General features: G+C 42.9%; 2 protein-coding genes across 4 annotated transcripts in view; one reads left to right on the top strand and one right to left on the bottom strand.

Moving 5' to 3' along the window:
* The window catches only part of Akap3 (A-kinase anchoring protein 3), a 31,250-nt gene extending 18,303 nt beyond the window's left edge, over nucleotides 1–12,947 (bottom strand). For 2 of the 3 annotated variants that reach the window (XR_003848166.1, XM_008825456.2), the window contains exons 1-2: nucleotides 12,620–12,947; nucleotides 4,966–5,061 (exon numbers count right to left, since the gene is read on the bottom strand). Coding sequence is in view for 2 of the 3 variants with exons in the window: in XM_008825456.2 (XP_008823678.1) it covers nucleotides 4,966–5,061 (96 nt within the window). In the remaining variant the exon portion in view is untranslated. Of the gene's footprint in view, nucleotides 1–4,965; nucleotides 5,062–12,584 lie in introns of all 3 variants that reach the window. The other variant, XM_008825455.2, reaches the window with a different exon arrangement.
* A 24-nt stretch (nucleotides 12,948–12,971) lies between these two features.
* The window catches only part of Ndufa9 (NADH:ubiquinone oxidoreductase subunit A9), a 32,978-nt gene continuing 23,508 nt past the window's right edge, over nucleotides 12,972–22,441 (top strand). Inside the window, exons 1-4 of the mRNA XM_008825453.2 lie at nucleotides 12,972–13,117; nucleotides 18,669–18,839; nucleotides 19,365–19,462; nucleotides 21,541–21,632. Coding sequence (XP_008823675.1) covers nucleotides 13,069–13,117; nucleotides 18,669–18,839; nucleotides 19,365–19,462; nucleotides 21,541–21,632 — 410 coding nt within the window. The 5' untranslated portion in view covers nucleotides 12,972–13,068. The remainder of the gene's footprint in view (nucleotides 13,118–18,668; nucleotides 18,840–19,364; nucleotides 19,463–21,540; nucleotides 21,633–22,441) is intronic.

The raw sequence follows: 22,441 nt of genomic DNA, 5'->3' as shown, positions 1-22,441 counted from the left end.
TTTCATCAAATATTCAGTCTCCCTACAAAGTAGATACTCCTCCTCGTTTCACTGATAAAACAGTGGCTTAGACAAGGTGGATAATTTGACTACACTCCACAGATGGTGCATGGTGGGGAATCATATTCAATCCAGTTCTGCCTCTAAAACCATTCCTCTCCACTCCTGTGTACTAATGACTTAGAAAGAAGCAGTTTTGCTATCCTTTTGCTAAGCTAGTCGAAGCTTCTTGTTACTATGCTGGGTTTAAATGACTGGTGCTTAGTTTAAAAACCCTCTCAAATTATTCTCCCAATTTAAATAATAGCTATTATAAGGAAAATGTTGTATCTCAATGTAAAACTATACATTGGCCCAGGGAATTAGCTCAGTTAGTAAAGTGCTTGCCTAAAATGCACAACGCCCTGGGTTTGATTCCCAAGTACCTTATAAAACCAGACATGGCAGTACACATCTTTAATGTTGTACTTGAGTGTAAAACTACACAATGGGCTGTGCTCAGTTGGTAGAGTGCTTGCCTAACAGGGACAAAGCCCTGGGTTTGATTCCCAAGTACCTCATAAAACTAGGCATGGTGGAGCACACCCTTAATCCCAGCACTGGGAAGCTAGAGGCAGAAGGATCAAAAGTTCAAGGTTGTCCCCAGTCACATGACAAGTTTTAGACCACTTGGTTGCATGAGACCCTGTCTCAAAAAAACAAAAAGCCCCAAAAAACAGAAAACAAAGAACCTCACACATCCTCATAACACACCTTGCTACAGCATCTGATCCTTATTTTCTTGGAGCTTTTTACAACTCTGTAAACTACATAAATGAGAGCTCTGCCTCCCACGCGCACATTTCTGATCTGTATGAGTTTTGAACCTTACCAGTTCCTTACTAACGAGTTGAAGTCTTCAATGTACTCATTTTTTTCTTCTTTTTAATATTTTATTATTTTTATTTTATGTGTATGCGTGTACTGCCCGCATGTAAGTGCACCCGTGTTGTGCAATGCCCGCGAGGACAAAAGAGGCTGTTGGATCCCCTGGAACTGGAGTTGTTAGCTGCCATGTGGGTGCTGGGATTTGAACCCAGGTCTTCTGTAAGAACAGTCAGTGTTCTTAACCGCTGAGCCATCTCTCCAGCCCACATGCTCATTTTTCATATACATGAGTCACTGTGCTATCCCTCTCTGAAAGTTACCTTTTGACAGGTTTGGAAGTCTACCAAGATGCCTGACAGACTGATTCACTGGCAATGTGTCATCCTAAAGGAGGTGTACCAATGTCTTTTTTCTTGAGCCCCTGAGAGCAAAAGCACTGAGCAGGTGCCCTGTTTCCCATCTTTAATTTTCTTCCCTATTAATTTTGGTTTTGGTCTATTGGTGAACAGCCATTGCTGGCATCAGAGACTGCAAATCTGGCTTATTGCCTGACCATTTGGTGATCTGATGGATTAATCGCTTACAGATCTGATGGATGAATCACTTACAGATCTTCTGCTGAGTGTGGTGGCTCACATCTATAATCCCAGCCTTGGGGAGGCAGAAACAGGAGGGTTGCAAGTTTGAGGTGAGCCTGGGCTACATGTGCCACCATGTCAGACTTAGAAGCATCTTTTGAAATTCTGCTTTGAACAGGTGGTAATGCCTCTCCAATTTCATCACTACATTAAATAAAATCATATATTTATTCATTTTTGTATCTGTATGGGAGTGCAGAGTCTACCCTCCTTTGAAAGTTGTCTTTTAATGTTACTTGTTGTTTAGAGAAAAGCATATGAACCTATGTAAAAGCACTTTTCCATAACTGGACTGTCCTATGAATACCAAAGCATAACTACAAAGTAGACGCTGGCTTATCACTTTGTTCTCAGCTCTTCATAGCTCGTGAAACAACAGGCCTACAGCACAGCACAGAGGTTTATAAGAGTGTGTCCAAAGTTGTACGAGCTTCCTGCTTTTATAAGTTTTATTGTCTGATTCTTGTTTTAAATCTCAAAAAATGTGTCCCTCCAGGTGTGGTGGCGCATGCCTGTAGTCCCAGCACTTGGGAGGCAAAGGCAGGCAGATCTCTGTGATTTCAAGGCCAGCCTGGTCTACATAGTGAGTTTCAGGACAGCTTGGGCTACAGGGAGACCCTGTCTCAAAAAGACCAAAAAAAAAAAAAAAATGTGTCCCTCCCCTGCATATCCATTGTTCCACTGGATCCACCAGAAACTTCCAGCAGTGGTTGGTCAAGCCACAATGACTGACTGAAAGACTAAGCACTCCTATTTCCACTATCAGCGAGTCTGCTGCCTTCTGCAGTCCACCTCCTCGTACACAGCAGAATCCTGAGCAGGTGTGGAATGAGGATGCCAAACCATTCCCGAGTCCTTTGGAGGTCAGGAAAAATTTTCATGTCCATAAAGGACAACACAAAAGGTTACTGGGTTTAATCTTCTCTGCTCCATCATCTGCTTCAGCAGCTTAGTTTAAGCTAGCTATACATTTTTCTCTCCATATCTAACTCAATTAAACATACTTAATCCAATTTTCTCAGACCACCTCACATTTTGAAATGATCCTTCATTCCCTCCCTGCTCTTCCCCCAGCTATGCAGCCCAGGCTGGCCTGGAACTGATTCTCTTGTCTCTAACTCTTTGAGTGCTGGACTCATAGTGTGTGTCACCATGCCCAGTTTGAAATGGTCCATTCTTTTTTTTTTCTTTGGTCTTTTTGAGACAGGGTCTCCCTGTAGTCCCAGCTGTCCGGGAACTCACTATGTAGACCAGGCTGGCCTTGAACTCACAGAGATCCGCCTGCCTCTGCCTCCCGAGTGCTGGGACTAAAGGTGTGTGCCACCACTCCCAGGTTCTTTTTTTTTTCTTTTTTAAAATGTATGAGTGTATTGTCTGCATGTAAGTGCACCCGTGTCATGCAAGGCCCACAGAGGACAGAAGAAGGCATCAGATCCCCTGGAACTGGAGTTATAGGTGGTTGTTAGCTGCCGTGTGGGTGCTGGGATTCAAACCCAGGTCTTCTGCAAGAGCAGCCAGTGCTCTTAACCACTAAGCTATCTCTACAGTTCCGAAGTGATACATTCTTTAAACATCTATACCGATTATTATTCAGTTGGATATGGTGGCACATGTCTTTGATCCAAACATTCCAGAGGCACAGGCAGGCAGATCTCTATGAATTTGAGAACAACCTGGTCTACATAGTAAGTTCCAGGCCAGTCAGGGCTACATAGTGAGCCCATGACTGAAAAATACAAAAAACAACAATAATTCATTTTTGAACAATGGTTCAAAAAATTTGGCAATGATCATAAACTGCCTTTTATTAACAACGAACAGTTACTTATATAACTTGAAACACCAGACTGGTATTAAATTATACTTAAATTTTAAATTATATTTAAATTTTATATTACATTTTATATTTTCACATGAGTAATAAGGTTCACAGGAACAGAAATTTTTATTTTTCAGATCTCTTAGGGTCCTTCTCAGTTACTGAAAAGTCAAAAGGATTTTTGTTCATTTAATTTAATATTGGAACTGATCTGCATTTTGTTTCTCTACTTGAAAGGACAGAACTGGACAAAAAGTCTAGCTGAAGCAGTTTGGGTGGTCTTTTCTCCAACAGTCTGAATTTGCTGTCTGTTTCTCTTAATGTCTTGTGCATATTTCTTTTTTGGGGGGCTCTTATTGATAAAATAAATTTGGTACAAACAGAAGATCAGGTCACATAAAATTAATACAATTAGGTGTTGGACAAATGTTAATATTATGGGTAAGGATTACAACAATGAATATATTAGATTATGTAATCTGTAGTTTTTACTGTGTGTGTGTGTGTGTGTACGTACACGCACTTGTGCACGCCACAGTGTTCACATATGGAGGTTAGAGGACAACCTGTGGGAGTCAGTTCTTTCCTTCTACCACATGGATCCTGGGGCATGAATTCAGGTTGTCAAGTTTGGTGGAAAGCACCTTTACCCTCTGAACCATCTCACTGATCCAAGCTCTTTAAAAGGAGAAAATTCTGTCTAACTTATTTTTATGTCTCTGATGCTAAAACTCCGGTGTTTGTACAAGTCCGTTTATGGCCTTACTCCAAACTCATCTTGCTTTGTGAATGCTTTAAACATTTCTATTTGGCCTTTGTTAAAAGAGGGCCCTGAAGGGGGTACTGTATGGTCACAGGGGAGGAAAGAGCTGCCTCCTGATTCATCTGTGCCCTGGATAGCATTCTGTGGCAGCCACACCTTCTATGACCAGACCAGATCAGACGCAACCTTGAGGGAGGGAAAGGGAGCTCTTGTTTTAGTTTCCTGCTCTTTGACTCTCTCTCAGCCTGTAGTAAAACTTATTTCCTGTATTTATTTCCGGAATCCCTCAAGTCTTTCTCTTATATCTTTTAGTACTGTGCTATCTTTTCTCAGGAAACAATTTTTAAATATGAAATAACTGGTGTGGATTTTATCTTCTTATTGGACCCTGACTGACAGTGCCTGATACAGACCAAACATTTAATAAATGCCTACTGGATATTAAAGGTGTAGTGGTAATGTCATTGGGAGGAAGGCTGGGACTTTGCAGAATTTTCAGATATCCTAAACTTCAGAAATTACTTCCTGTGTGCCTTGAGACATTGATTTCAAGTTTTAAAAGTTTATTTATTTGTGTGTGGGGGTCAAAGGACAACTTGTGTGACTGGGTCCTCTCCTTCCATTACGTGAGTACCAGAGATCAGTAGCTGTTTAAAAACTAGACATTTTTTCACTGTAATACACACTTTTTAGTATCATAAACTATCGGATTTCTTGGGGAAAATTGGTAAAGTTTTATTCTACAGGAGCTCATTTTTTATTTCCCAACTAATGCCACCTTCAAAAGTAAGAGGGGGGTGATGGTGGAGAGAATAAGGCTGCTTCCGAGGACAATGCAAGCATCTCTAATTGTTGCTGCTGAAGACGCTGACCCTTACCATTTTCCAGTCCTGGGGTTGGTTGTCTCCAGGTGAATAAACATCAACTTTGCACACTCCATTTTGGCTTTGTAACCAGTCAACCCTATCCGCCATCTGGACATAGAAAAAAATGAGAAATGTCATCAAAAGACAGTTAACACAAGAGGAAGGAGAACAGGTGAACGGTGGAGATGTGGGAGGCAGGAACAGCGTGACCCAATGGGGCTGATTCAGCCCCCGCTCAACTGTGCATATCTTCAGTCCCAGATCTCTCCTGCAATATTTCAAACATGCTCTTATCTCTAGCGACCGGCTAGTGCCGCGCATACGCTGTTCATGCTTAATCATTATTTGTTAAATGAATGAACTTGGTCAGCCATGTCCTGTTCTTTGTGCATTTGCTTTTCAACCTTCCCCTCTACTGAAAAGCCTCTCTGCTTTTCAGTAGACACTCAAAACTAAACATGTCCAAATGAATTACTATACTTCTACCTTGTCCGTTCTGTCCACATGAGCTTATTTTTGAGTAACAGAAGCGTTATTTTTAATGTTTCCAGAGCACTAATTTATATGAGTAGATCTTCCTTAAGACTGGCCTCTTTCCAATTAGCCAAGGATCCTGAGTGATTCTCAATCTCCATGGCTTCAGGGTCCAGGCTGCAGTGATGACTTAGCTAACGTTCACAGCCCTCTTCGTACTTTGCCCTGTTCTGTAATTTCATCAGTGGCACCAGCAGCCACTGTGTCTTCTGAGTTGGAAAGCTGAGATTCATTTCAGTTGGCATCTTCTAAATAAAGCACTCTACCCTCACCATTAGTAACCACTTTTCTTAGGCTCGCTGTTTCACTGCCTCTCGTCACAGTGAGCACCACAGCTTATCATAATAGTCTTTAATCCACATTCTCTGTCTTTTAGTCTCATTTGCTCTTCAAAGCCCTGCACCCTACCTGGCAGTCTTGGAATACATTGCTGGCTAGCACGATGACCAGGTAGTCTGCTGCCAGCCTAAAGTGACAGGAAGGTTCTTTGCCCTCGTTTTTTTTCTCATGCCGACCTCTACCTCTAGGGCTCTGCACTGAAAGCTCCCTCGATTCATTATAAACTTAGCTCATACCTGCGCCTCTCTGTAAGATGAAATAAGATGCCCAATTTTTCCTTTGTTGTATCCTGAAAATCTTCATGAACTAGAATTAGAACTCTACATTTTGATTCTAACAAACTACTGGTTTCAGATTCCATTATAATAAGATTCAATAGCTTGCCTTAAGCTGAAATCAAGTTTCATAAACAACTGTTTGAAATACATGGAGCTTTATTAAGGGCAGTAAATCTGGTTACTTACAAATACTTGTTTTAAAGGACTTTGGATGTGATGGGAGTAGGCATCCTTTCTCAAAAAACAAATCAAAGGCACATTAAACACATCCTATCTACTTTATTCAGTGGTTCATGAGAACACCTCATACTAGCTAATACCTTTAAAGATGGTGATTAGTAATTATCTGTTGAAAGAATGAATATACAAATCGTGCCCATTTCTAATTCCAGGCAGCTCATTTTTCTCTTTCTTAAATTGGAGAACCTGGGAATACAAAAAGGCGGCTTACTCAAATGAGTTATGGTAGTAAGCCAAATATTTTTAAAAAATCTATTATTTTAATTTTATGTGTATGAGTGTATGCCTGCATGTGTCATGCAATGCCCACAGAGGTCAAAGAGGGCATTGGATCCCCTGGAACTGGAGTTAGAACTGTTGTTAGCCACCATATGGGTGCTGGGAATCAAACCCGGGTCCTCTGCAAGAGTAGCCAGTGCTTCGAACTGCGGAGCCAGCTCTCCAGTCCTATAAGCCATGTGTTTTAATCTTTTTACGTGCGATGCTTTGTAAGGTCAGTTTACCACCAAGAGCTGCTGCTTGTTCTACTGTCAGATCTTCCAGTTCCAGTACTGCAAGGAAATGAACATCCCCAATGCCCAGTATTCCTTTCATAGGAAGTATACGTACTAGTCAAGCATATCCAGCAAACTCTTAACTCTCCATGTCCTAATGTTTTTAATATATTTTCTATGTCCTCTGTGTGTTTGTCTGCAACCATGAAGTTTGTTTTGGTCTGTTAAAATTGCTGAAATTGACTTGGGTGATGGTATATATCATTAGGCATGTAAAAACTTTTTAGTTTGCTTGGGGTTTATTATTTGAGACAGAGTCTCATGTAGCTCAGGTTGCTCTTAAACTCACTATGTACCTGAAGATGGCCTTGAACGCCTTATCCGCCCTCTTCTGCCTCCCAAAGTCTTGGAATTACAGACATGAGCCATGAAGTTTTTAAGCCTTGGAAATCAATGTATATATTCCCATAATGAAGAGAAAAGAACTACAAATTTAATGGAGTTAATGAATAAATGTCTAAGTTGAAAGCTGGAACCGGGTGTGGTGGCTCATGCCTGTAATCCAAGCACTTAGGAGGCTGAAGCAGGATTACCGCGAGTTCAAGGTCAACCAGGGGTACATAGCTAAATTCTAGGCCATCCTGGATTACAGCATGAGACCTTGTCATAAACAAATAAATGAACAAAGTAAAAAAGTTAGTAATAGGGGCTGGAGAGATGGCTCAGTGGTTAAGAACACTGACTGTTCTTGCAGAAGACCCAGGTTCGAATCCCAGTACCCACATGGCAGCTAACAACTGTAACTCCAGTTCCAGGGGATCCAACTGCCTCTTCTGTCCTCTGCGGGCATTGCATGACATGGGTGCACTTACCTACACGCAGGCAATCTACGCATACACATAAAACAAAAGTAAATATTAAAAAAAGTTAGTAATAACATGTTGGAGTTATAGCTTTGTGTTATCTATTAAATCGACAGAAGGGGGGAAAAAGTCAATATATAAAATATAAGGTCCATTTACTTCTAAATCGATTAATACTCTACAGATTAGGAAACTGAAGTCCAGAAGGGGGATATTAGAACTAATGGAAATATTTCTTTAGATACTTTAGCTCTGCAGTTTAACAGCCTGGAGCTTTGAAATGTTTTTATGGCCAATAGAAGGACTGTGACTACAGAAGGACTGACTTGAAATGTTCCTCAGAAATGCCATCTGGGGCTGCGGAGATGGCTCAGTGAGTGAGAACGATTGCCGAGCTAGGAGAAAGCCTGAGCTTGAATCCCCAGTACTGCCTAAAAAGCTGCTTTTCTAACCCAGTGGGCCTTCCTACCTCTGTAGCTCTGGAAGAGCGAACCACAGAAGACTCCAGAATATACTTTTAAAGTTAATGAAGATGCTGGGCTGTTCCTGCTCAGCTGAAGATCTTGTTCCCTTCCCCAGCCTTCCGTGCACCTCCTCCTTGCTGGGATTAGGGAGTGACATAAGAATGGCAACTGATGACATCACTGTCTCTATAGCAACCGTGAGAGGCTACCAGAGATTGAGTGGTCAAAAAGTCAGGAGGGGGGTTAGAAATACAGTCGATGGCTCTGGTGTTTATTTTGGAAGGCCTAGGCTTGTTTTCTCCTGTTAATTCTCTCCTTTGAGTATCTGAATTTACGTGTTGGGGAGTGTGGGAAGGGAACTTTTTGCCAGTGGATTCTATTTAATACAGCAGAGTATTAACAAAAAAATCAGATGGCAGAGGCTGGAGAGATGGCTCAGAGATTAAGAGCACTGGTTGTTCTTGCAGAAGACCTGGGTTCAAATCCCAGCACCCACATGGCAGCTAACAACCATCCATAACTCCCAATTCCAGGGAATCCTACACCTTCTTCTGTCCTCCTCGGGCATTGCTCAGCATGGGTGCCTTTACACACATGCAGGCACAACCGTCATAAACAATAAAATTATTTTAAAAATTAAAAAATTTCAGATGGTAACATACTGACTTACCTTGAAATTCTTTTTTGTGCCAAAGCTGGTGACAGTGTAACAAGGAGTTGTGTTCCTATCCTTGTCTCCACTGACAGTACAAACCACTACACCTGGCACAAAGAGAAGCCTAAGCAAGGAAGAATTTCCAACCAAGGTGGCAAAATAAAACCTTAACAGATTCAAAAGTTGCTGGTTTACCACTGACTTCATTCAAAGAAGTTATTTATTGACTATCATTTTTTTATTTTCAGTCTTTTTCATCTTTAGTATTAAAAATATGCGCTTGTGGGTCTCTTAAGAGCCTTTCCAGTTGGGCAGTCTGCATTTGGGTGTTCAGCGGCATGTAAACATGAATGCCTGATGATGATGGTCCTTTGCAGCTGAAAAGTTCTTTTATATCCATTATGTCATCTAATCCTCACAAGAATCTTTTGAGGCAATCTCCTGGGTATTAGTTTCCCTGTTAGGTATAGAACTGGTCAAGGTCACGGGATCTAATATTCTGAGTGTTAAAGTTCATACTCTTTCAACTACCTGATGACACCTTGACACCAAAATTGAGAACATGAGGCAGAGTCTGACTCAAAGATGTTACATGGTAGAACTGCTATACTGAGGTTAGGAGGTTGCTGATGATGGGGGTGGGGCCTACCAATTTATCAGAATCTGTGGGGTCTCTCCCTTTCCTTGTGGGTCGTTGGCCACCGGTCCACGAGGATAAAGGGAGCAGAAGTGACTAATGGGGTCAGGGACAGCCAGTGAGCACTGACGGAAGAAAGCCCTTCCAGGGAGGCAGGTTCAGTGATACAAACAGCTCCAGACTCAGTGAAATAGCTCTGTTTATTCAGTGGGGGTTAGGGAAAATATAGTGTGGCGGCAGTAGCCAAAGCTTCAGCTGACAGGTGCTCACAGGATGCTTTACTTACATGTGGCAGGGGATCCCATCATCCGACTATGGGGAAATGCCTAATTATCATATAGAAAAAACCTGGGGGTAGTTTTTACTCCAGGTAACTATGCCAAAGGTCATGTTTTAAATGAGGCCAAGTATCCGTGCTTGGTGGCACTTTCCAGGTAAGTCAGGCAGGAAGCCCCTGCTGAGAAAGGAGCCAACCTTAACGGCAGGGTTCCCCAACAAGAACCCATATTCATATTGTTATATGAACATGCTAATATCACATTGATCCCAGAATCAAGGATAAACAATTTTTAAAAAAATTTATGAGTATATTGCATGTAAGTGTGTTAAGTGTACACCCATGTTGTGTGATGCCCATGGAGGTCAGAAGGAGGCACTGGATCCCCTGGAACTGGAGTTACAGATGGTTGTTAGCTGCCACATGGGTGCTGGGAAATCGAACCCAGGTCCTCTGCAAGAGCAGTCAGTGCTTCTAACTGCTGAGCCATCTCTCCAGCCCCAGGATTAGCAAATTTCAAGTGCTGAGACCACACAGGAGGATAAGCCATACAAGACAATGCAGCATTACAATGCTTCTCTGCTCAAAGCCAAGGGTTTCTTTTGTCTTCCAATTCAATTTGGTAAATGACACTTCATAAACAGTAGGAGTGAGTTGGGTCTGGTGGTGGCAGGCCCGTAATCACAGCATCTCAGCTACTCGGGAGGCTGAGATAGGAGGATTGAAGTTCAAGGTCAGCCTGGGCTACAAAGAGTTCAAGATTAGCCTCGGCAACTTAGTGAGACCCTGACTCAAAGTAAAAAGGGAACTGGTGGATTTGCCTTGCACGTATGAGGCCCTGGGTTCAATCCCAAGTGCCATAAATAGATAAACAGCAGGGGCACATAGAGAGGAAACAGATATTGCAAACCTAGTCAGTGGCTTACTACTAGCCTGTTGCCTAGTCTAGCAACACACCCTCTTTCCAGAAACAACTGAAAGCACTGAAAAAAGTACCAAGTCTAGGGCTGGAGAGATGGCTCAGGGGTTAAGAACACTGGTGGTTCTTGCAGAAGAACCAGGTTTGAATCCCAGCACCCACACGGCAGCTAACAACTGTCCGTAACTCCAGTCCCAAGGGATCCAAAAGCCGCTTCTGACCTCTGTGGGCATTGCATGACACAGGTGCACTTAGCAGGCAACATATGTATACACATAAAATAAGTTTTTAAAAAGTATCAAGTCTAGAAAGATCCCCTCAAACTAAGCTGTTTATTGATAAGCCTAAGGCATATTTCCCAGGATCACTGTGACAACATATAAAACATAGCCATCACCTCAAAGGAGGTTAGAGAGAAAAGTTTATTCTGGAGCCAAATGTAAGTGACCATGGTCCAGGAACACAAGTCTGAGTTACCCCAAATTCCATGTTCCAACATGGTAACAATTTCATGAAGGTTTTATAGTAACAGAACAAAGAAAGTCATAAATACACTATTCAAATACATTGATGGACACATGAGACAGATGGATTAAGACGGGGAATATGCCTCAGATGCTATTTGATGACATTCTTAGCTTCTGGGTTAGTGGAAACTAGTGGTCTGTTCCAAAACATTTCATGTGATAGTGACAAAGATGTTCAGTTACACACAAAGATGGGCCGTAAATGGCTCTCTAGGAGCCTCAAGATAATTTGGCTCTGGACCTGAAATATTCCAGCCTTTCCACAATCATTAAAATTCTAATCAATTAATCAGCCTTTATAGAATGTTCAAGGTAGTTGCAGTTTCCTTCTGGGAACATGAGTTTACAACTGGCTGCCTTGTATTTAGAGACATCAAAGGGCTGACCAGAGTAATTATTTTTTTACTTGAGACAGGGTCTCATTACGTCACCCAGGCTGACCTGGAACTCAGGATCCTCCTGCCTCAGACTCCCAAGTGCTGTGATAACAAGAATGCACCACCATGCCCTACAAAATAAACTACTTTAAAATCCAAGTGCTTAATTCTTTTGGGGTATTTTTTGGCTCCAGATGTCTATTTCTAGAACAATGCAGATTTTTCAAGGGGGTTCATAGTTTTTATCTTTTTAAAAATTTTGATTATTTATTTTTATTTTATGTGTATGAGTGTTTTGCCTGCATGTAAGTGCACCTGTGTTTTTGCAAAGCCAGGGAAGTCAGAAAGGGTACTGGATCCCCTCGAACTGGAGTTACATTTGGTTGTTAGTCACCATGTGAGTGCTGGGAATCGAACCTGGGTCCTCTGGAAGGGCAGCCAGTGCTCTTAAGTGCTGAGCCATTTCTCCAGCGCCTGGAACTCACTATATAGACCAGGCTGGCCCTGATCTCAGAGATTCACCTGCCTCTGCCTCCCCAGTGCTGGGATTAAAGACACTAACCACTACACCCCGTGGGGTCCATAGTTTAAAAGACAAAAACAAGCTATTGCTCTGCATAAAGAAACCAGCAGCTTTTCCATTAAAAAAAAATTGATGGGGCAGCATGGCATTCAGTTTTATATATTTGTACTCCGGAAGGATCACAAGTTCGAAGTCAATTAGGGCTTCATAGGGAGACGCTGTGTCAAATTTTCAAGGGGACTCCAGGATGCATGGGGGGGGGGGTCGGGTGATTCAATAAACAAAACTCAAAGCCAAACAGAGCAAACCTAAAACCAAACAAATATTCTGGCCACCTGGAACGACCACCACGTTGGACAGGTGGTCAGCGAAGTCCCTGAAGAGGATCACCTATGAGCAGACTAAAATGGATGCGAACACCTGATTATGTATTCGGAGAACAGAAACAGCTAGAGTAAAGGCCCACGGGAAAGCGTGCGCTGGGCGGGCTCCGCGTGCACTTACACGTCTGGGGCACTCGGCATTTCGACTTCTCTTACCCACTGGTCCACTTAGTGCAGCACCCTCACTTAGCACCGACCATTCTTTCTCCTCCGGGGCAACAGCATCTTCCCGGGCCACGCCTTCCCCTGACTCCAGCTTCACCCGGGATGCTGTCTGACACTTTCAGGGAACAACCTGCTGAGCCAGAAACATTGAAGCTAGCCATGCTGCATGCCTGGTCGACTCTGAACCTGAGGCTCCCCAGCGACCTAAGATTATCTTCACTGCCCGCTCCTGACCTAGGATTATTTCCCCTTTCCTTCCTCCCCTCCTTTGCGTCCTCTCCTCCAGCCAGCTCCATCCCCTAGGCTCCTCTCTACGGCCTCTGGCGGCCCGCCCACTGCCTTTCCCTGCGCCTGTGCAGAGAGGGCCGGGAGATACCATTTGTCCCACAGGCGTAGCCGTAGTGGGCGTAAGCGCTGGCCGTGAGGCATTGTGGGAGAAGATGGTGGCCACCGTCCACTCCCGGGTTGTCCGGGCCCTGCCAATGTCACGTAAGTGTCATCGGGAACAGCGGGCCGGGGCCGGATTCCGCCACAGGAATCTCAGATCCGGAGCTCGTGCCGGCCGCAGCCGCCTCCAAGCGGCTTCCAGGTTCTTTTTCACCCTCCCGGCTCACATGTGAGCTGGGGAAGGGGAAAAAGAGGGGACCCTTGAAGGATCGAGACAGAGCGTGGCTAGGGTTGGAAGGGTTTGGGGTACGAGGAATATTTCTTCCTGGAGCGTCAGAGAGGAAAAGGGAGGCGGGCAGAAGGTTTTTCGTCGGTTGACTTCATGACCTTGTGCAAAGCTGAAATCGGTCTCCGTTTCTGAGCCTTGGTGTCCGTCTCAGCCAGAACGGTTCTCCGCGACTCCCCTGGTGGAGAATGCATTAGGTCGTGGCATTAGGGCTTGCAGGAGAGATGTTTTTGGAGAGAGGGGGGCCGGGCGGAAAGAACAGCAAAGAACGGAGGATAGCTTGGAATTTCCAGCTTTGTTTGTTTTCCCTTTGGTTGTGATTGAATCTGTTCTCAGTCTTCACGTAGAAAACATAAATTTGCTCTTCCACTAAGAGGTGACTGAAAAAATAGAGGTTGTTAGACTCTTTTGCTCTCTCCTGGATTCCACAAACGGGCCCAGTTAACCTCCCTAGTTTATTTTTCCATGGTGTATTTTAGTCATTTCAGACTGTCATTCGCTCTCAAAATTGCTTCCTAACAGACTCACTGAGGGGAAACTTACAGAGGATTGTAATTGTAGAGCTAGCAAATCAGAAGTTTTGAAGTCAGCCCTGTACCTTAAGCTTTTAAAAGCACCACAGGTGGAACTGAGACTAGTTCAGTTGGTAGAGTGCATAGCTTGCACAAAGTCCTCGGTTTGATCCCCAGCACTGCATAAACCAGGCCTAGTGATGGAGGCCTGTATTCCGTAATCCCAATGCTCCTGAGGTGGCCACAGATAGGAGGATCTGAATGAAGTTCCGGTGACTATGAAGCATGTTTGGGCCACATGAGACCCTGTCTTAGGGGAAAAAGCAAAACAAAAACAAAAAGAACAAACCAGCTACTACAGGAAGTTCTGTTGTTCAGCTAGTTGAGGGTCAAGCATTGGTCCTTTTAATTGTCCTGGGGGGTTAGAATTCCTAACTTAGAAGGTGGTGGTGTGATCATTGTTATGGATGCTTTTGTAGCCATTGCTGCTTTGCAAAAGCATTTGCTGGCTCTTAAACCGTGACATTGGGGGACTCAAGACTGAATGATAGAGGACCTTCTATCTGCTCCCACAGTTCTAGGCATTTTCATTAGTTAATTTTCCCCTTGAACTTATTTTTAGCAGATATGGCAGATGTTAACCTCTCTGCCTTAATTTCTCTACTAAAGTAAGCTTTGGGGTAAACTCTGGGGAGGCGAGTTTAGTATCTAATATAATCCAAACATTGTAGACAGAACTATGTGAGGCAGCACTTAAGTGTGGCAAGACTACTATTAAGTATTATATAAAATGAGGAAAGGGAAACTGTAGTGTCGTTTGTGGAAGCGATGGAAGGTTGAAACACCAGTGAAGAATTGCAGCATCTTTGCATATCTTTTTTTAAAAATTTATTTTTATTTTCTGTATGAGTGTTTTGTCTGCATGTAAGTACAGCCATGCATGCAGTGCTAGTGGAGGCCAGAAGAGGGCGCTAGATCCTCTGGAACTAGAGTTACAGATGGTGGTTAGCCACTGCTGTGTGGGTGCTGGGAACTGAACCCAGGTCCTTTGCAAGAGCACCCAGTGCTCTTAACCACTGAGCCATCTCTCCAGCTCCCCTGCCTATCTCTTTAGGGTTGATGGGACCTGGAAGGTCAGAGAGGTTGAGGTTTTACCCAGGCAGAGACATAGTGGTAAGAATGCAGTCAGGCCCTGGGGATCCAGGCCTTGACATTGAACCTCTCTCATTCCTAGGCACCAAGAGGTTTTCCATCAATTTTCTATTACTCTTCTGCAGCCCCAGTGTGCCTTCACCTGTGCCCCACAGAAAATGTCAAACATCGAATTGAACTTCTAGAGGTAAAATCACAGTCTAGAAAGTTAAAAAAAAAAAAAAAAGGAGTCAGGTAGTATTCCCAAGTTAGTGAAATGACTGTTAGGTCTGGGATGGTAGGACAGAAGCAGGGCAGCACAGGAGAGAGCCTCCCACCGCTCACTGAGCCTGAGCAGTGTGCTTTGTAGACTGAGAAGGGATGTGTGGACCAGTCACAGCCATGTCTTTAATACCAGTCCCAACAGTTCTCCCACTCTGGCCTAGGAGAAGTTGCAGGGTCATCTAGAATTCATTGAGGCTCGTGACAGCAAAAAGTCTGGCACAAACTGTTTCGAGTAGCCCTGGCTGAGGCTGGGCAGGACAGTCCTCTGTGATCATTGTGTAGCTTTCCAAGGCTTCTGGGGAGCATTCAGAATCTTTGGTGCTGCAGTGAGGGCAGTCCAGCTGTTTAATTGATAGTCCTTTTGCTCAAGACAGCCAGGGCAGAAAGGGAGAGTTCAACAGTTATGGTTAGGGGGTCAGATATCCCTGTACCCCAGTCTTTGCTTATTGACTGGGAAATGAGCCAGAAGGAATGCTTACAATAAGAATTTAAAACAGGGCAACAGGGTGGCTCACACCTGTAATCTCAGCTGAAGCATGCAGTGCCTGCAGAGGCCAGAAGAGGGCGTTGGATCCTGTAACTGGAGTTACAGAAGACGCCATGTGGGTGCTGGGAACTGAACTCAGGTCCTCAGCAAAAGCAGCCAGTGCTCTTAACTGCTGAGCCATCTCTTCTGCTCTCCTTAATGCCATACTTTTTGATTGCATAGTGTGATGACTGGGCAGAGTGCCCCTGGGAAGAAAACACAGATTTTCTTTAAAAAAGTGGAAAAAAAAATCCCATTTGTTTCCATGTTTTCTAAGCACACCAATGCTAAGCTCCAAAATTTGTTGAATAGAACAGAAATTCCTTCCCTTTAAATCATTTTGTTGTTTGTACTTAGGTGAAAATTGGGCACCTTGCTCTAAAACTATTCTAAGTGGGAAGGGGCTAGAAGATCAGAGCGTGCCCACAGGCGATGCCTGTTTCTACCACAGACGTGTAGCTGATAGAACTGTATATGCTCATCCTGCATAAGAGAGTGTAGCAGGGGAGACGTGCTGCACGGCGATGCAGAAAAGAATTAGACTTTTCTGATGTTACTTTGGGATAAGATATGGGTGGAAACTGGGGAGAACTGATTCCCCTTGAACAAGATTCTTCTAACTTAGAGTGGCTCAGATCAGAAAGGGCTGCTAGAGGAGGAAGCCGTTATTTCCTTGCTGTAGCAGGTGTCAGCTCAGTTTTCACACATACTGTAAAGAAAGTCCTAGACACTGAGCCCATGAAAAAGATGGTGGGCGATTTGACACATTATTTTGTATTAACCTTCCTAAAAATCAGAAAACATTTTCTCCAACGTTGTACACTTTTTTAAAATCATTTTTTATGTTTTCAGTGGTTTTCACCTTCAAACTGTACTCTTTATCTTTTGCTTTATTTTGAGTAGGTTTGAGTAGGGTGGAATATAGGTGTGCATATTTGTGTGTGTGCACACATGCATGTGGGTACATGAGAATGTCTGTGTACATGCATGTGGGGGCCAGAGAACAATGTCAGATGTCTTCCTCGGTGGTTCTCCATCTTCTGTTTGAGACAGGATCTCTCACTGAACCTTGACCTTTCTGTCTTGGCTAGATTGGCTGGCCAGTGAGCTCTGGGGATCCACCCTGTCTCTGCCTCTCCAGCCCTGTGATTCTGGGGTTTTCCACCATGCTCAGCTGTCCTCGTTAGCTTCAGCTCTCAACTTGACACAAACCTAGAGTCACTCGGGAAAAGAGAACCCCAATTGAGGAATTTCCTCCATCAGATTGGCCTGTTGGCATGTCTGTGGGGCATTTTCTTGATTGCTAATTGATGGAGAAGGGCCTAGCTCACTCTGGGTAGTGCCCTTCCTAGGCCCCGGACTAGTTAAGACTGGTAGCTGAGCAAGCCAGAAAGCAGTATTTGCCTGTGATTTCTGCTTCAAGTTCCTGCCTTGAGCTCCTGTGTTGGCTTCCCTCAGTGATGGACTCTGAAGTGTAAGATGAAATAAACCCTTTCCTCCCTAAGTTGACTTTTAGTCGTAGTGTTTGTCACAGCAACAGAAAAGCAGACTACGACACTGTTTTTTTTTCCTTCCATGCATGCCAAGCATGTAAACCCAGGTTCTTCCCGCCTCCACAGCAAGCTCTACCAACTCAGCCATCTCTCCAGCCTTATTTTTTTTTTCTTTTTGAGATGCCCTGTGCCAGTAGTCCTCTGCCTCCAGGGCACAGTGCCAGTTTTTCTTTTCACTAGGCGGCAGTTGCGGCCTCTTCCAGATGGGCTTTTTACCATCACCCTGCTCCAGTTGTCCATTCTTACTTCTGTTCTACATTGTTGTGTGTGCCAATGTATTTCTCAAGGAATTCTAGTCTTTGTTATTCCTCTTAAAAACCTTCCTAAGACTCCATTCTTATCTAAAGGAATATTTACAACTGATTGCTGCTAGATGAGGAAGAGCTGATCTTCCTAAAACAAGACTCTCTAGATAGGCTGACTAGATTCAACAGATAGACAAGCACTGGAGAACGGCTGGGGGTGTCGACAACACAGTGGACAGTAATAGGGACGACAGAGTATATGGGCTCTAATGTGTGGGAGGGGGGAAGCTGTGGGAGAGTGCCATTTGGGAAGTGGGTATATAGATGAATAAGATTGTGTGGGATGTCCTGTATGATATACACACAAAAAAAATCAACAATTTTTTAAAAAAGACATATTTGAGGAGGAAACATAAAAATTTACTTCATGTTAAATAGTAGAGGTGATAAACATTACCAGTGAAATCTACCTGATGACTTTATAGCCATACTCAGCTATTAAGGATCTGAGTGTAACTGACTGTGACTAGTAATCATCAGATACATAGAGATTAAAGACACATGTGCAAACATCTGTTAGTAGCATTAAAAATGTGGGAAACAGCATATTTTAAAATGAAATGGAGATCTTCTTTAAAGGGTAAAAACTCATTCAATTTTATGTCTTACAGGGTTTATACTGAGTTCAGTATTGTATAACTGTATTAATTCAACTGTGAACCTAAAAATTTACAGCCACTTTTGTAAGAGATGTATCCTTGCTCTGAAGTATGTTACTGAATATGTTAAAGCTGTAATGAAATACTTCTTCTAAAGAAAAAGACCTTTCTCAAAACACTTTACCCAGAAATCCTTTCTCATGACAATGTGACTTAATGTTTGATATCCATAGGACATGGCATTTACTTTCTAATTTTATGTATTCATATCTTACAGACTTTATGTTGCAATAATTTGTGTTTGCTATCTCTGGTACTTGGTCACTAAGGCACTACTCATAGTTTTGTGAATAGTTTTTTGAATGTTGCACATTTCTAGGGAAAGAAACTGTTGGTATTCATAGTTACTTTTATGCTAATATGTGCTATTTTTGTTTGTTCTGGATTTTGCTTAAGGTCCAGCTATTATTGCTGCAGCCACATCTGCATTTCATGGCCCACCGCATCGCCAACTTCATCCTGCCGTCATACCACATGGGAAAGGTGGGCGTTCTTCTGTCAGTGGGGTTGTGGCCACTGTGTTTGGAGCAACAGGATTCCTGGGCCGATATGTTGTCAACCATCTTGGTAAGTTAATATGTTGTCACCCATCTTGCTAAGTCAATACATTGTCAACTCTCTTGGTTGTCAGCCATCTTGGTAAGTCAATACATTGTCAGCCATCTTGCTAAGTCAATACGTTGTCCAACCATCTTGGTAAATCAAGTCAATATGTTGTCAACCATCTTGGTAAGCCAATACTTTGTCAACCATCTTGATAAGTCAGTAAGTTGCCAACCATCTTAGTAAGTCAAGTTCCTTGAGTTGAGTAGGTGCTTAACTAGGCTCGCCCATGGGAGCTGAGAGCCTCCTGTCTTTGTTTTAACAGTAGTACAAGCTACTGCTATCTTAGGTACGTAGGGTTTTTATCAGCCTTGGCAGTAAGAGAACACCTCAGTAGGACCGCAGGATGAGAGTCAAGGACTCTGAGAAGTTATGGCATCTTTAGTATGGCAACGTAAGCTTTAACTCATATGTAACATTGGAGTTCAAATATTTACAAAATCACTGTTAGGTTGATGCTGATCCTTGTTTCATTCCAACCTTTTTTAGGACGTATGGGGTCCCAGGTGATCATACCCTATCGATGTGATACATATGACACTATGCACCTTCGTCCCATGGGTGACCTGGGCCAGATCATCTTTCTGGTAAGACTTGATGACACATATTTGGAGTTGTTAATGGCCATTTTTAGGAGTGAAAGGAAGGGGGATAAAGCAGCAGTTTAACCCATAATGGATCAAGCACATCCGTAAGGATCCTGCAGCTCTCGTTTTGGCATGCCGACTCCACAGTGGCAATCAGCTAACCTTTCTGTAATGGACCAGATAATGATTATTTTAGGCTTCACAGATCATAGTGTCTTTTTCAAAGTTAACTGAACTTTGCCGTTCTGACGTGAAAGCAGTCATAGATATTATTTAAGTGAATGAATGTGGCAGTGTTCTAATATTACTTTATAAAACTAGGCTGCAAGCCAGATTTGGCCTTTTGACTTAGTTTGCTAACCTCTGCTCTAGACTTGTGCTTCCCTGTGTGGGAGACACCAGCCATGTGTACCTGTGGAGCACTTGCACTGTGGCTAGGCTAAATTCAGTTGTATTGTAAGATAAACTTCAGATTCCAAAGACAGTATGAAAAAATATTCGGTGTGTATATTAATATTTGTTTACAGTTACTTCATATTGAAATAATATTTTAGATATATTGGGCTGACTAGAATATTAACATGAATTTCTCTTGATTTTGTTTTACTCTTCTAAATATGGCTAGTAGAGGATTCAGAAAGTAAAATTCAGAATTCTGTGTGTGCCTCCTCCTGAATTTCTATAGTGCTTCTGTAGACAAAACCACAAGTGGGCAGTTTGAGTGCTTCGTTCATTGGTGTGGGGTTAGTTTTGAATGATCTTTTCTAAGTACTCCCTCTTGTCCTTCTTCAATTTCTAGACTCTTTCTTAGGCCAGGACTTGCTGATGGAGTAAGGTTGGGGGAGGGGGGGATGGAGAAAGTTTTTAAAGGAGTGGTTAAAAATGTGGGAGCTTTTTGGTTGTCCCGAGCTTAGAGAGCTAGCTGCTTGTAAATCATGTATGATTTCAGCCAGACTGATGAACTTGTCTATAGTGACTCCTGATTAAGTAACCTGAGGTAAAAAGGACAGAATGTCTATATTAAGAAGAAAATTGAGCTTGCCGTGATGACTTATGCCCACAGCTCACTTACTCAGGAGTCTGAGATGGGAGGATTATTGTGAGTTTGAGGCCAGGCTGGCCTACATAATGAGTACCAGGCCATCCAGGAAGAGTGAGGCCCTATCTGAACAACAATGATAAAAAAGATCTGGGCCTTGTGACAAACACTGATAGTCCCAACACTCTAGAGTTGGAGGAGGATTTCCCAGCACTCTAGAGGTAGAGGAGGATTTCAAGGTTGGCTTGGGTTACATAAGGCCCTGTCCCAAAATAAATAAATAAGGACAGTAATAAAAACCTTGAGGTTTTAGACAGTTCTTTCCTTTGATTCTTGTTTTCCTTGTCTTTGAGGTAGATAAGAGATTATAAACAGGATTAGGGGCTAGGGATGTAGCTTAGTTGGTACAGTGCTTGCCTCAAATGCACAGGACCCTGAGTTTGATTACTAGGACAGCAACAAAAACAATGAGGAAAGGATTCAAAAGAAATGAGGAAATAGTCCTGAATGGCCACAATTTAATGCTCCCCTTAAAAGATCTTCATTTCTGCAGTCTGTGGGTAACTACTGCCCAAAAGGTTTGTTTGTTTTCCTCCCAAATGATGCTTAGTTCTTTGGCTGTGTTTCAGGAAGACTTGAGTACTGAATTCTTTTACACACTTGGGAGGCAGTTGGGTGGACAAAAATTACTACTGTGCTTACATCTGTGGTCATATATGGAGTTTAAGGCCAGCTTGGGCTGAATAAGATCCTGTATACTCCATTAAATTTGGCCCATTAAATATGAACCACCTCTTTTCTATGGTTTGATTTCATGAGTGACATGTACTTTGACTTTGTTGTGCCACCAGAAGAGTAGAAGAATCAGCAGGGAGTTTGAGACCTCAACATCATTTCATTTGTAACCAGTGGAGTCCGTGAAATGGCACTGTGTGTTTAGACTAGCATAGATGGCCAAGAAAGATGCCTGGAGGATCTTATAGACGTGTTAAGTGCTGAGGATCTTTTATTTTCATCTGATTGGCTCCTACTGTCCTAGGAATGGGATGCTAGAGACAGAGCTTCTATTCGGAGAGCTGTGGAATACAGCAATGTGGTCATCAATCTTGTTGGACGGGAGTGGGAAACCAGGTAAGTCTCAGTCTCCCCTATCTCATTTACATGAGTCTTATGATTCAATGACATTTGCCAGGTACCTTCTGTATGCCGGGGATTGTACGGACGTTTTCAATCAGCCCATTAATAAGGAATGGTAGATTTATTGGCAGTGTGTCTGGTAAACATCAGCAAGATGATGGGTCTCATCAGTGTGGTTGGTGGTGTGCATTTGACAGTGGTGGTGACTGGTGTTGGAGCTGTACTTGAATCCGTCAATCTGGAATGGAGTTAGAATGTAGCACTTCGCTTGTTCCACTGTCCAACAGTGTTGTTGTTACTTCTCTGCATTGTTAATTGAAGATGGTATAAGTACGGGTTTGAATAGTTCTGTTTAGTTTAGCCTTTGCTTTGTGGGGATTGCCAGGAAATAAGAGTTTTATTAACTTTTTTGGTTTTTAATTTTTGGTCCTTCAAGACAATGCCTCACAGCGTATTACAGGCAGGTCTTGAACTCACTAGATATCCCGAACTGGCCCTAGACTCATAATTTTCCTGCCTCCTCCTTTGTAAGTGCCAGGGTTATAGGTGTTCGCCAGCACACCAAACCAAATAAATGATGTTTTCATCTTATGCATCTGTTCATGCTTTTTTCCTTCAGCATTTGTTAAAGTTTGACTTCAATTTATTTCAGTATGCATGTTTCATCAAATGTTTAAAATTATTTGACTTACAGAGTCATTTTCAACTTTGTCTCCTGTAATAACTAACACAGTGACTTGTGCAAAGTAAACATCTAGCTCATATTAAACATGGAATTGGTGGCTTAGGTTAATTAATTATTT

The sequence above is a fragment of the Nannospalax galili genome, unplaced genomic scaffold (genome assembly GCF_000622305.1).
Source record: "Nannospalax galili isolate Female #2095 unplaced genomic scaffold, S.galili_v1.0 scaffold589, whole genome shotgun sequence".
Taxonomy (NCBI): domain Eukaryota; kingdom Metazoa; phylum Chordata; class Mammalia; order Rodentia; family Spalacidae; genus Nannospalax; species Nannospalax galili.
The sequence above is the reverse complement of the archived record's forward strand: the minus strand, read 5'-3'. Positions and strand labels throughout refer to the sequence as shown.